The following is a 13,709-nucleotide window of genomic DNA, read 5'->3' as shown; positions in this document are numbered from 1 at the left end:
ATTTGCTTGTGATCCTTTCTAACTTTATTCCTGTTACTTGTTACTCAACCTATGACCTATTGTTCATACATTTGTTTTAGTTTTACTATGAACCAAGTCAGTGCAGTGTTTAAATGAAAGGGTGTATTTACCCCAGTGAAGTGGTAGGTTATGTTTTTAGAGGAACAAATGGACCTTATTATTTCTCTGAACAGTCCAGGTGAGGGCTAGATATTATACAATACACGATTTGGGGGAAATTTGGGACATGGAGCTTGTTGGGGTCACTTTGCTGGTTTTATAATCAAGGCTGCTGGAAGGCAGAGTGGGGCTTATAGACAGGCTGCTGGGGTCAGAGCCACTGAACAAGTGCTGTTTAACACTCAGGCTGTGACCTGCAAGCTGGTAGGCTGGTTGTGAGCAGCCCAGACTGGGAATTACAACAGCAAAGCATTGTGAGGCACGCTCTGGGTTGCAGGGAAAATAGTGACGCAACCTCTCACTGATCTGGATTGCCATCCCCACCTCCTCCGGACCCATCACACCTTCCTCCTGTTCTGCCCCCTCCTCATAACCAGGGCACCCAAGAATGAACTTTCACTGGGGTAGCAGAAGAAATTGGGAAGTACTGCAGGTACAAAAGTCAATCATTACCTCTCCCTCCTTCTTCCTTCTCTTTAATTCACTTGTTTACATTGCCTGAATTTCAAATCATGTTATATCTAAACTAAAGTCTTTGATCCAAATTCTTTTTCTCACCTAATTAGGGACCAGGACTCTGATTCTTGTTTGCTCAGCAGCAATTCCCTTCCTCTAGACATCAGGATGCTGCCCAGATCTTACCACCTTTGGAGCAAAATATCAGACCCATCTCTTTCCAAAAGGGCAATGCTTGAAGAATGGCCCAGCAGCATTTCAATAATCACCAGATAAACAACCCAGCACACCCACTAATGCTGAAACATGACAGATGGCTGGAGAATACAATGCAAACCAAATAGTTTTAAATTAGTGACCAGATATTACTGTGACAGGCGTTGTACAGGCATACCTGCACATTTGTATATTCTGTTAGGCTCGGAGAAACAAGGTGGGTGAGGTAATATCTTTTATTGGATCAAATTCTGTCAGTGAGAGAGACACGAGCTTTTGCGCTTATACTGAGCTCTTCTTCAGGTCCAAATAAAATAAATAAAAAGATATTATCTCACCCACCTATTCTGGGACCAACATAGCTACAATAACACTGCAAGACTCTGAAATGTTACTTTACACATTAGACAGAACATGATTATATAGGTCTCCTATGCTGTATGTTGTTTTTTCAATTAGGGGACAGAGGAACCATACCTACCTTCTCCCTGAAATGCCTGTTTTCTGCTGAAGCTGACAAGAGTAATGTCACAGCCTCGCCAATTTCATTTTTATTTTCAGTTAGAAGTAAAGCCAAGGACCTCAGTACTTCCTGCTGAGGTGGAAGACTGCTGGAGGTTAGCTCAGCTATGTTCTGTAGCCGTTTTTCATCTCTTAAGGTCTGCAGCTTCTGAACTACTGAGGCTAGAATGTAAAAGAAAGAGATGTCAGTATTCTCCTTTTGTTCATTTATTCTCCCCATGTGTTATGTTGCTCCTTTCCACTTAAAATAGCTATCCACTGGCCCAGGGGAGAGCTGAAAAATTCCTGCTTCACTGAGTTTCCAGCATTGCAGTGCTCCGACTTGGGGAGTGTTTTGCTCTTTGAGCAGTGCCTCCCAGATACTCTTGCTGAGGACTGGCATGCATTCTCCACAGGAGTAACAGATGTGTGTGGATGTGCTAAATGGGATGTTAGGTATCTTATTCCCAGCCCAAAGTGAAATACTCAAACCTTAACTGCAGCTAGAAAATCCAAGAAGTTCTAATCAGTGATTGTAGCACAGGAAACTTGTATATCTTACGGGGAGAGTTGAGTTCAAGGCATGTTTTCCTTTGGCATTTTCAGTATCTTAAGACCATATGACTCTTGAGTGGAGTTTACACTGGACACACATAGCTGATTATAGTAAAAGTGATGTTATATTGGTCATTAGTTTTTGTTTTGTTTTAGAAAAGTGTCTAGATTTAGTGCTCAGGAGAGCGAGTGTCTAATAGCATCGGCTTCAGCCAACCACATTGAGAGCAGGCTTCTCCACACAGCCCTGGGGAAGCACTATAGGGGGAGGCCTTGCTTAGAGTCAGATCTTCTCCTCTGCTGTATATTGGTACCAAGGACATATTTATGTGCCAGTTTTTCCTGCCCACTTATGTCCCTCTCTGCTGACAGCCCCTACTAATGTGCCTCAGTACTGAACATCTCTCCTACCCCAGTTCTTTGGCCTCTGTTGAGTAAAAGCTGGCAGCTATGCCAAGATGTGCTACAATGTGTCATGCAGAACCGGGGACTAGGAGGCGTCAAACTCCATTTCAGATGCACTAGATTAACAAATGAAATTCACATCTCCAGGAGTGAAAGTCTAGAGCACTATGGGCTTGGGCCCAAGAGGTGCCAAGTGTCTGTTGCCCTTTTGAGTTCACAGGGGCTCAGATCTTCTGAAGTGCTGAGCTGGCAAGGCACAGAGTTTGCTCAGCTTCCTCAGCACTTCCCAAGAGGGGCTCAGCACTTCATGAGATCAGTCCAAAACAATGATGGGAGCCAAGGAAAGACTGAAATCAATAAAAGCTGTGGGCACTCGGCACCCCAGATTTTGGGACCAAACCAACAAGTAACATCCAGCCCCTAAATATTAGTTTTCTACACACTTGTTTTTAATACTAATGAGCAGGGCAGGCTCTCCAGCTTTTGCCGCCCCAAGCAGTGAAAAAAAACTGCCGCCGCGGCCGGCAAAGGGGAGAAGGTGCCGCCGAATTGCCGCTGCGGCCGGAGGAACTGCCGCCCCTTTCTAACTGCCGCCCCAAGCACCTGCTTGGAACGCTGGCGTCTTGAGCCGGCCCTGCTGATGACCATGTGTGGGTGAGGAGGGGAGGAAGGAGTGTCAGTTGGAAATACCCGCCCCTTCCTGCAGTATACACATGTGCCACTGCAATCATATCTGAACTCCCAAGGCAGTTCTTTCCCTCTTTTCCTTGTTGGTTAATGAAAAATCAGCCCAAGGGCTGAGTTGTTTTTTCTGGTGCTTGAAAGCACCTTGATACGTTTCCCTTCTACCAGGCAGAATTTAGACACTCTACCTTCTTTTGCAAGTTGCAACAAATAGCTTCCAAGGTCGCTAACACTGTTGCTGGCAAAATAATTGTAATACTGAAAAACTGTTAGGATTTCAGAGGACAGACTGGATGAGAGGACTGGTTCTCTTCGGTCGAGGATCTGAGACAGCAGGGTTCTGAATACTACATGCAGCAGGAAAAGACAAAGGAACATTGTATTAACAAGAGCAAAACACTTTCGGTAGAGAAAACACTGCAATTAACTCGGTTCAACACTTTACAATGAAAGAAAGGTAGAACTTTAAAAAAAAAAAAAGAGAGAGAGAGAGAAACACCTCCCAGCATCAGCATTTCTAATCTTCACTCAGGGCAACATTGTCCTGTCTGTCTGGTCCTCATCTGTGTAATATCTGAGCTCCTCACAATCATTAATAGATTCTATCCTGATGAAACCGTGTGAGGTAGGGAAGAACTATTACCAACTTCCAGAAGGGGGACTGAGCAGATTATGTGACTTGCCCTATGTCACACAGGGTGTCTGGGGCCGTGCCAGCAACTGAAACTCTCTTGAAGCCAGTGCGCCACCCTGTCCACTAGACCATCCTTTCTCTCCACCTGACAGTGCATCATTAAATAGAGGCCCAAATGCTGTGCCCAGTTGCACCTCTGTAATACCACTGAAGTCAATGAGATTGCCTAGGGGTAGGAGTTGACCTGAAGCATGGATCTTTTGCTGTTTCATGTTCATACACAGAGCTTCTATTGACATCAGTGTGAATTTGGTAGGCAGAACAGGCAAGAGAATGAGATGGGCCGTGCAAATAGAGAATTTTCCCCTAATATCTGACTAAACGAATACACTGTATCAGACCTAGTTGTTGTTTTTTTTTTTTTTTAATCATGTGGACTTTAAAACAGTTAATTTCTTTGGGTTTACTATTTTGGGCAAAATTTGGCTTTACAAGTTGTGGCAAAAAACATTTAAATCGGTTACTTTCAGGTAAGGTTTTTGAACCACATCCCAGTTGACTTCTGTGGGATTGAAGAGTTGGAACTGAAGGTGAGCAAAACTTGGTCTCAGCATATTGGCATTTTTCAGAAGCTTACTACAAGACAGATTCTACCAGATCCACCTGGACTTGTGGATAGAATGTTTTTGTTGTTTTGTTTTGTTTTTTTGGAAGAATCTACCTGTTTCTGCTAGTCCTGGGCACTCTTCATTCACAGCTGTGGCAAAAGTGACATCAAGCTGTTTTATCATCTTGTCTGCAGAGGTATGATATACCCCTGTGGGACTGGTGCACTTAGTCCAGAAAGACAGCAGTGATAGCTTCTTATGAAATTCTGGAATTGCTGCGGGGGGGACGACAAAACAAGTGAAAAAAAATCACAGAGATCAGATTGCTGTGTTAGTATAACAAAAACACAAGCGTACATGAATACTTGTTCCCACCCCACTGCTCAGTAGTCAATTTCCCAGTGCACAGGAAGTGCCAACTCTTAGAGCTTTTAAGGTGTTTTGGGTTCCCATACTAAAACTCCAAATGATGAAAGCAAACTTGCTTCTGATCCAGTATTGGGAACTAGGAAATAGTTATTTAATTACCATTAAGTACCAGAGAGATGTGAGGTAATAGTGTGAACACAGGACTGGGCACCACAAACTCCAGAATTCTAATCCTGGCTCTGGCACACTCTTTTGGGGCAACTCACCTATCTGTTTTGCCTCTCTTTCATGATCAGCAAAATAATGCTAACAATATTTGCCTACTCCATGGGGCTTGTGAGGATTAATAATATTTGTAAAACTCTTTAAAGATGCAAAGATGCTACAAAACTGCTAAGTGTTAGTCAATAATGGTAACTAAAAGTAGTCTTCTAGACAAACTATTCAGAGACTGTCTCATGCCTCTGGTCCTGTAAACTAGAGCTTCCCCAAATAATCTCCCCATTCTGGGCAAGGAGAGGTGGAGGAAGAATCTGGCTTCTCAGAGGAGACACCACACCAGTTGCTTTGGCAATACCCTTTACTACTGCAGCCATCTGCTTTTTTGTGTGTGGTAGGGGAAAGGAGGCACATTGGAAATTGTGAACACCTCTTCCCTTCTCCCCTTGCCTTTCTGAATATCATACCTTAGCCCAGCCTGAGGTCTCCTGCCACCATCTGTTGACTGATACCGGTTAGATGGTGGTACAGTGTCCATTTGCAACTGTGTGTCAATGGAATTTACTAAAATCAGACAAATGACTGCTTAGGAAGACTTACACACACACATGCCCAGCCTTTCCAAAGAGCAAACCCCCATACTGTTACTTACCTTCAGTTACAGAGATGACATTCCCCATGTTCTCACTGCTGATCTCTGCAAGGTTCTCCACTACTACAATCTCCTTGGACAGCTTATCCAGGAGGTTTCTTACAACAAATGGAGTTTTACTGGAGAACACAATTTGCTAATAAAACAAGGGTTAAAAAAAAAGTTTGGAAGACGTTTCATCTTGCTGAAATAGTCTGATCTGAATACAGATACTTTTAATCCATAAGAACTGCAGTGAGAAATTGGTTGTACAGTAGAACCTCTGAGTTACAAACACCTCGGGAATGGAGGTTGTTCATACTCCGAAATGTTCATAACTGAACAAAAGGTTATGGTTCTTTCAAAAGTTTACAACTGAATATTGACTTAATACAGCTTTGAAACTTTACTATGCAGAAGAAAAATGCTCGTTTCCCTTTCTTTTTTTTAGTAGTTTGTTTAACACAGTGTACTGTATTTGCTTTTTTTGGGGGGGGTCTCTGCTGCTGCCTGATTCTGTACTTCCGGTTCCAAATAAGGTGTGTGGTTGTCTGGTCAGTTTGTAAACTCTGGTGTTTAACTCTGAGGTTCTACTGCATAGTATCTCCTTAAAGCTTCTGGTGCGTGTATGTTTCACAGTTGTTGCAAACTGTTTCTTAGGGGCTCAATTTTTATGCCTATACTGAAATGCCTAAATCTATATCTAGGAATGTAATTACTCATTTAAATAGCAAAGTGCTGCTTTAGGCACCTAACTCCTTCCACAGAGTTTAAGACTAGGGCAGAGCATTAGATCATCTAGTCTGACCTCCTGCATAACATGTGCAGCCCATAGAATTTCATGCAGTTACTCCTGTATTGAGCCCAATACCCTTCCTTATTCTACATGGCTGGGATTTAGTTGTCTACATCAGCAAGATGCCAGAAGCAGGACTTGATTTCCATTGTAGCACTGAGCCTGTGGCCATTGGAAATAGATGTTAACTGTGTCCGTTTGGGAATGAAGAGCCTAATGCAGTAAATGAGGCTCCAGTATGCAGTATTCCAATACAATAGGAAAACACTGATGTTCTCCAAAGGGGGCACCCTTCAGGAAGTGGAAAATCCTGGGACAAATTTTTACCTTTGGTTAGGGAGGGAAAACTTCCTGGAATGTATAACTATCCAGACTTGGTTCACACAGAGACTGGACTTCAGTGCAACGTTCCACTGTGCTTGCACATAGAGTCCAAAGCAAAGGTAGCATTTTACAGTTCCTGCATTTAAAGAATCATCTTGGTTTTATACCCAAAATACCTTTTTGCTTTTAAATAACACACACATCTTGGTTGACTTCCAATGGCCTGGAGTTTAGCTAGAGTAAACAGTGAATGAATGGGCTTCCATGTCACCTCTGGAAATCTAAAGTCACATAACAAGGCTGATCCTGCAGCTGCTCTGAGCGTGGAGTGGAAGTCAGTGGCGCAGGGTCAGTGCCAGGATCTGAGTCCAAGGGGAAAGTGAATTGAGTGGTCTGCACTCTCTGCAGTGGACACCAGTAGTCACAAAACTGCCCTATAGTTTCAGGTCTTGCGCTCAGCTCAGAAGAGGGCCAGGACTGGCATAACAGAGGTCTGACAGGTCATGACTGAGGCAAATTAGAAGAGCTACATTTACAGAAGCTTTCTTGGTGTCAGCCAGCCCTCTCAGTTGGCTCAGTCTAGCAGTACTCCTGCCTTGCTTTCACCCAGTACTAAATTCATTAGCCAATTTAAACCCCTAAGAAACTGGAAAAAAAATGCATCTAGGAATATTATTATAAAAATATAACCCAAAAGAGCAGTTGTACCTGAATGAGCTGTGTACAGTACTGTAAATGCTTAACTATTGTGATATCAAGACTCTCATTCCCTGTGGTCAGTGGGAGAGGACTTCCAGCTACACTGGTCCCAACTCCTGTGTCTTCAGTCAAAGCTTCACTGAGGTGCCCTCTGGCTTCTGGGTGATCTGACCTGTAACTGTGAATGCAGGAAGTTGGGTAAGGAGTTGATTTTCTTCTCCTGCAGACAAAGCACGTTAACTCAAAATGACTAACATCAGGCATAAGAAGAATTGCTGCAAGCAGTGATCTGTAACCAAAGAGCCCTTGATAAGCCAGAAACCTTTTAATGAATACATCATATCTTAACTTGGCAGTAACATTGTGTAATGAATGTGGAATGATTGTACACATTTAAAAGACAAATTGCTTCCACAGTGGTCTACTTGTTTCTCCAGAACAATGCCTCTTTTGTGGAGAACTCACCAAGAAGTCTTTGAAATTTGCCCTTGTTAGCACTTGTTATTTTTTCATCTGTTGACATTATTAGTTACCAAATTGTTCTGGATTAAACTGCATTATTGATTTGTGGTTTCTCAAAAATTAAACCATTAAGAACTAATTTATCAGTGTTTTGCAGGCACCAGATTTAATTGTCAGTAAAAGAAAATAAGAGACATGATGTTTCCATCTGCTGGAATAAAAGACATGATGTTTCCATCTGCTGTTTTAGGCATAGTGTGTATAACAAACCATATTTTTTCACCATATTTTTTCCACAGGCTAATACTTATTCTCACTGTGTTTAAATCATTATTTCCATTTTCTTGTTGTTGCAATAATGTTCTCTCATGGTTTGAAAGTAGGGCCCTGATTCTGATTTCCAATACGCAAACACACATTTACATGTTTTAAAAATCACAGCACCTGCACTGCTTTAGGTGGATGCTCTAAACTATGCATTACAATACACCTAAAATCAGAGTAGGAACTGAGGTTGCTTTCAAAGTCTTCATTTAAAAAAAAAAAAAAGGAAACCTTTTCATTTTAAGCTAATTCACTGAACTAATTGCTATGGTGCTTATATAAGGTTTGACTCTGTCAAGATTTTTTTGGGGGGCGGGGGAGGGGGGACAGGGGGGAGGGGAAGTATGCAATGAGGTTTTTCTTTTCTTCCCCCCTCCCGTGGCAGAATAGTGACTGCTTGTTGTGCTAGAAAATCCCTTACAAGTGCTATGATGGGCAGTGGGAAATGTAGCTTCCCTTTTAGGAGACTGTTGTGTGTTCTTTGCTCCTTTTGCAGTCATATTTGCCGTGTGTAGACTTTTTGGTCATGTTTTAGTTCTCCTGAGGTTACAAATGTATATATGAGGCTCTAATGATAAAACACAGTCAGCTTCACAAGGTGACATGACAGCACCACACAACTGCTTTTCCTCTCACAAAGACAGTGGTGGAATGAGGGCACGTAACATGCAGGGCCATGAACAAGAACCAGTCATCACTCTTTCATTCCAGAGGAAACCTACACCATGCTGTTTAAATCTGGCCCTATGTTACTGTTACTGACAATCCTAATCCACTGCAAAGACTCACTAGGCTAGACAGAAAAGACAGGGGTGGGGGTGAAAAACACAGAGGAATTAGTTACTAAATCCAAACCAAGGAAAACCAGGTCCAAACCTATATCAAGGAAGAAGCTCTGCAGATATTGATCTCTAGTGTGCTAATTTATTACATTTCCCTTCTGGGGGACAGACTGTAGCTGTTTGAACAAGAAAAATTGATACCTGCATTTGCAGAGTTTCATGTATGTTAACCACTAGAAAACCTCTTGATTTATAATCTCAGATATCTAGTTTCATCTTCCTTGAATAACGTGTGCACCAGGATCCTCTGTTAGTGACAAAGAAGTAGTGTAGCGGCTTGCCTTGAGATCTGCAAGCTGGCCGACACTATTGACTTACCTAGTCTTTTCAGTCTCGGTGTCTGAAAATACTGAGTCAGCACCTCCTCCACCATTACAAACCTCATCACCTCCACCATCCTCATCATCAAAGTCAGAGGTGTTCAGGAAATCAAAGCTTTCTAAAGCACTTTCAACTGTTAGACTGACACTGGAGGACCTGCTTCGGTTTACTGTTGGCTTGCACTGCAAAGGCAGAACAAACCAGTGAACACCAAAAATATATTTAACTACTGAAAAAAAGGATAACATTGAAGTTTACAACTTTTTATATGCTTTAAAATTTCATTTTATTGGATTATATTGATTTCGAACCTTCATATTCATAAGAAATACAATCAAAGTCTGCACACTAAAAAAGCTCCAAATAGAAAACATGTCAAGGCTGGGGTTCAACTCCGTCCTATCGAAATGACAAACATTTCACTTAAAGTCAAGTGAAAAGCTCTTCAATGGCCTTAAAGAGGACAGTCTGTTAATTAACATGTGGGAAGCTGAATACGTAAGGCACATTCCATAGCAGTAATTTTAGATACAGAAGCTTAATTACATGCATTCATTTAAGCTGTACTGGCCAAATTCATTCCTGGGATAACTCCAATGGAGTTTAAATCTGGTATGAATTTGGTCCCATCTCTCCAGATTACCGTACAGGACTGGAAGCAGGAGGAAAGCAAGACATTCCTCTATCAAACATCATGGTACTGGTCACCCCAGGAGACAGTGCTTTTTAATGATAAACATAATCAAGGAGATTCCTAAAGGCAATTTTATAACCCAGAAAGTAACAATTCCAACCAGAGGAGATGCCTTCTTTTCATATCACTAGGGAGGAACTGAGTGAGAAAATCAGAACAACAGGGAGAAAGTGTAAGTAAAGCTTCATGGCCTCTGTAAGAAATCTCTAAGACCTCAATCCTGCATAGTGATCCATGCAGACAGACCCCACGTTCTGTGCAGAGCCATGCTGAAGTCAGTGGGGCTCTGCATGGGACAGAGGTTTACTTGTGTGGACCATCTTGCAAGATCAGAGTTTAAGTCGGTAACTTGACTTAGGATCAGCTCCTGCAGTTTTGCACAGCAATTTCTATAGTTTTAGTTAAACTCATCATCAGAGACAGCCCGTAGCCACAAAGCATGGTTCCAGAACAGAACCTTCCCAAAAGTTGGTGTTAAGATTCAGAGTTCTGGTTTAGCCCATTAGTGAGAGATGAGCTACCTGAGAAGTTCAGATCTGATTCCAGAACCACACTTTCCCACAGCTTGGGGTGATGTGCAGTTTTGCATCTATGCCATCTGTACGTAATATTAATACTTTAGCATCTACAGTATCTTACACTTTCAAAGGCTGTGTATAAGCATTAATTAAACAATCCTCACAACACCCCTGTGAGATAGGTATGTGTTATCCAGCCTTTCATTCAGTTTACATGTTTGATGGGCTAGTAATGCAGCTTCCTTTTGTCCTGTACAAAATAAAACTGTAGCAACCGCACTGTCAATTTTCTCTTCCTGCTGACATAGTCAAGAGAAGCTTTCTTCAGCTAGAACAAGCTTCTGTCTTGACCTTTTGAACGTGAAGTCCAGCAACTCGGTTAGTGACCCACAGTCTCAATCCTCAAGCAAATTAACAGGTTGAATGGCGATCTCAAAGAAGCAGAGGTTTCAAGAGTCCAAGTATCCCACCTGCACATGCATCCCCCCTCTGTTCCTTTGTATGATATGCTTCACAGAGAGAAAATGAGTATTTTCCCCTGCCCCAGTACTGTTCTGACAGCTGACCTCTTTTGCACAAGCAGCAGAGCAGCTGGGAAGTTCAAAAATGACTGATACTTGTAGTCTCTCATGTACAAATCCACTTCGGAGCTAGTTCAGGGAGTCAGAGCAGGAGGAACTGGCTGTCAGAAAAGCACTTAACTTGGAAAAGTATCATGTAGCTGTAAATGCCAATGGAAACACAGATGTTAAAATGGTAACGCAAAAGGACAACCTCTCTCTCCTTTCCTTAGTTATGCTCTTCTTCAATTATGTGGCTAATTCTACACTACTCAGATCATTCCAACAGACCACCTGGCATATGAATATGAAGCACTTGAAAGCAGTTATTCCCAATTAACTCTGTCCTCATGATAAAGAATCATGAATATCTTCTTGTGGGGAAAAATGTGCATCACAGTGATTAGTGAAGAGCTGTGAAACAAATCTAGGGTTAAGACATTATGTACTGTAACATATGTAAAATACTTTTCCCTTTTAGCTTCAGTCTCATTCTTAGACTAATTACAGGATTTGTAACATTACTTAGCCCTGCCTTGAGTGCAGGGGACTGAACCGGAAGACCTCTTGAGGTCCCTTCCAGTCCTACACTTCTGTGATTCTAGGATTTAGATAGATACTTAGGGGTGGGCTTGCAAAAGAGCCTACACGATTTAAGAGCACAAGTCCCAGTGACTTTCAGTAGACCTTGTGCTCCTAAGCCACCTAGACATTTTTGAACAATTCCACTCATCCAGTTATAGGGCCTGAACTTCAGCTGGTATAAATTGGCAGAGCTCTGTTGACATCAATGAAGACATGCTGAATTATAGCAGCTGAGGATCTGGCCTGTAGATTTTTAAGGATAGAAGGAACTGCTGTGATCTGTCCTCCTGCATAACACAAGTCAGAGTTTCACTAAGTAATTTCTGTAGCAGGGGAAATGTATTTTTGTTGATTATGGTATCCTGCTACTTTTTCAATTTCTATAAAATTAAAATACAAATTGCTCAAGAACGTAAAGTAATAGTAACCAAACTGCAAACAACAAAGCTTTAAAATGGGTCACTCTAAAGAGATGGTTGGTCAATCAAGGTCAGAGCGAATCAGTTGGTTTTAGGTATTTTCCCAGTGAGCTCTTGATAGCAGACTGAAAAAATAGTACTTTGCTGTTTACAGTTAATAGGGCTGATCATACTCAGATTTTCTTTCATTGATGCTTCCTGAAAATATACTTACTTTGAGAATATCGTCCAGATGCATCACCTGTTGGTCCAGGTCATAAAATTCTTTATACTGTTCTTTATGTGGCTCAAGTGCTAGGAGAAGCCCCTGAAAGGCATCTTCTATGCTTCCATCTAAATAAGACTTATATCCTTCTGATTCACCACTTATTGATCCCTCACACTGCAGCCTTTCAGGTGTCATTGGAGCCTCTGTGGAGGTGAGCCTTTTTACCAGCTGTTTGGTGATGTTGCCTTCATAGGTGTCCAGTTCGACCGGTTTCAGCTCTGACACTTCATCGGTCTCTTGTAGAAGTGACACGGGGACACTAGAATCTATAAACAGGTTATCACTCCCGGGGCCTGAAGGCTTTTGGTGAACTTCAGAGGCTACTCTGGAACTTTTCTTGTTCTCATGTACTGGTGTATGCTCTGGCTGTGACTTCAAGTCTTTTGACTCAGGTGTAGAGTCCAGGGACGAGTTTGTGCCGGAACTGTCCATCACTGGGTTATTTGAGGATTTGTGCTCTGGAGGTGTGACAGTAATTTCAGGACTGGAAGGGTTAAGGGCAGAGGAGGAATCTACAGTGCTGGGTGCGGGAGCACAATCTCCATTTGGTATATCGCCAAAACTGAAAGATAGTGGTCTTTTCTCATTGGCTGCCATCCCATTTTCAAAGATGTCGTCTGGCGAATTGGACTGCAAAGATAATGTAAACTTGTAAAAATAACACACAAGGAATGCATCCCACATGATACACAGGTGTGTAAAAAAAAGAGAGAGAGAGACACACACACACAAATTCAGCCCTGGCATAAGCTGGCACAACTCCTGTGCATTTCAGTGGGAGGGCTACCTGCTACATCAGGTCTGGGAAATTTGGTCAGTATCTTTTCTGTTGGCAAAGTAAACTGAGCCCACTGTTGAGCGTGACACAACAGTAAGATCTGAATAGGTATAATTGGATTAATTCTCAGACAGCAATTTAATTTGCATTATTCAGTTTACTACTTCACATAGAAAAGCTCTGTTCATTGTTATATTGTTACAGTTCTTTTGTGCACGTCTGTACTTGTTTAATGATTGCTCAGACTTCCTGTTTCGTTTTTTCCATTTCTAAAGCAATAACAAATATCCCAGAATCACAAAACTGTTTAACTAGATCATGTTAATGTTTAATATTATATGATTTTCAGGGACACAATCTTACTCATGAAATACTTTTGACAAAAAAATTAATGTCTTTGTTACACTAAGAGTAACTGGTGAACATAGATCACATAGAACAGTGGTCACCACCACGTCAATCGTGATCGACTGGTCAATCCTGGAGACTCTGCCAACTGATAGCAGTCTCTGGGCTGCTAAAAGTCCGGCGAAGCAGCGGGGCTCAGACAGGCTGCCTGCCCTGCCGTGGCCCCAGGCCACTCTCAGAAGTGGCTGACTGCTGGCACGTCCCTGAGGCCCCTGTGGGGGGAGGCAGCTCCTTGCGCTGTCCCCGCCCCCAG

General features: G+C 42.2%; 1 protein-coding gene across 1 annotated transcript in view; it reads right to left on the bottom strand.

Moving 5' to 3' along the window:
- The window catches only part of RIPOR2 (RHO family interacting cell polarization regulator 2), a 96,022-nt gene that overhangs the window by 11,886 nt on the left and 70,427 nt on the right, over nucleotides 1-13,709 (bottom strand). Inside the window, 7 exon segments of the mRNA XM_073331852.1 lie at nucleotides 1,334-1,536; nucleotides 3,186-3,344; nucleotides 4,353-4,514; nucleotides 5,480-5,615; nucleotides 7,287-7,455; nucleotides 9,224-9,408; nucleotides 12,217-12,900. Coding sequence (XP_073187953.1) covers nucleotides 1,334-1,536; nucleotides 3,186-3,344; nucleotides 4,353-4,514; nucleotides 5,480-5,615; nucleotides 7,287-7,455; nucleotides 9,224-9,408; nucleotides 12,217-12,900 — 1,698 coding nt within the window.

Source organism: Lepidochelys kempii, chromosome 2 (assembly GCF_965140265.1).
Source record: "Lepidochelys kempii isolate rLepKem1 chromosome 2, rLepKem1.hap2, whole genome shotgun sequence".
Taxonomy (NCBI): domain Eukaryota; kingdom Metazoa; phylum Chordata; order Testudines; family Cheloniidae; genus Lepidochelys; species Lepidochelys kempii.
Note: the sequence above shows the minus strand (reverse complement) of the source record. Positions and strands in the feature narration are given on the sequence as shown.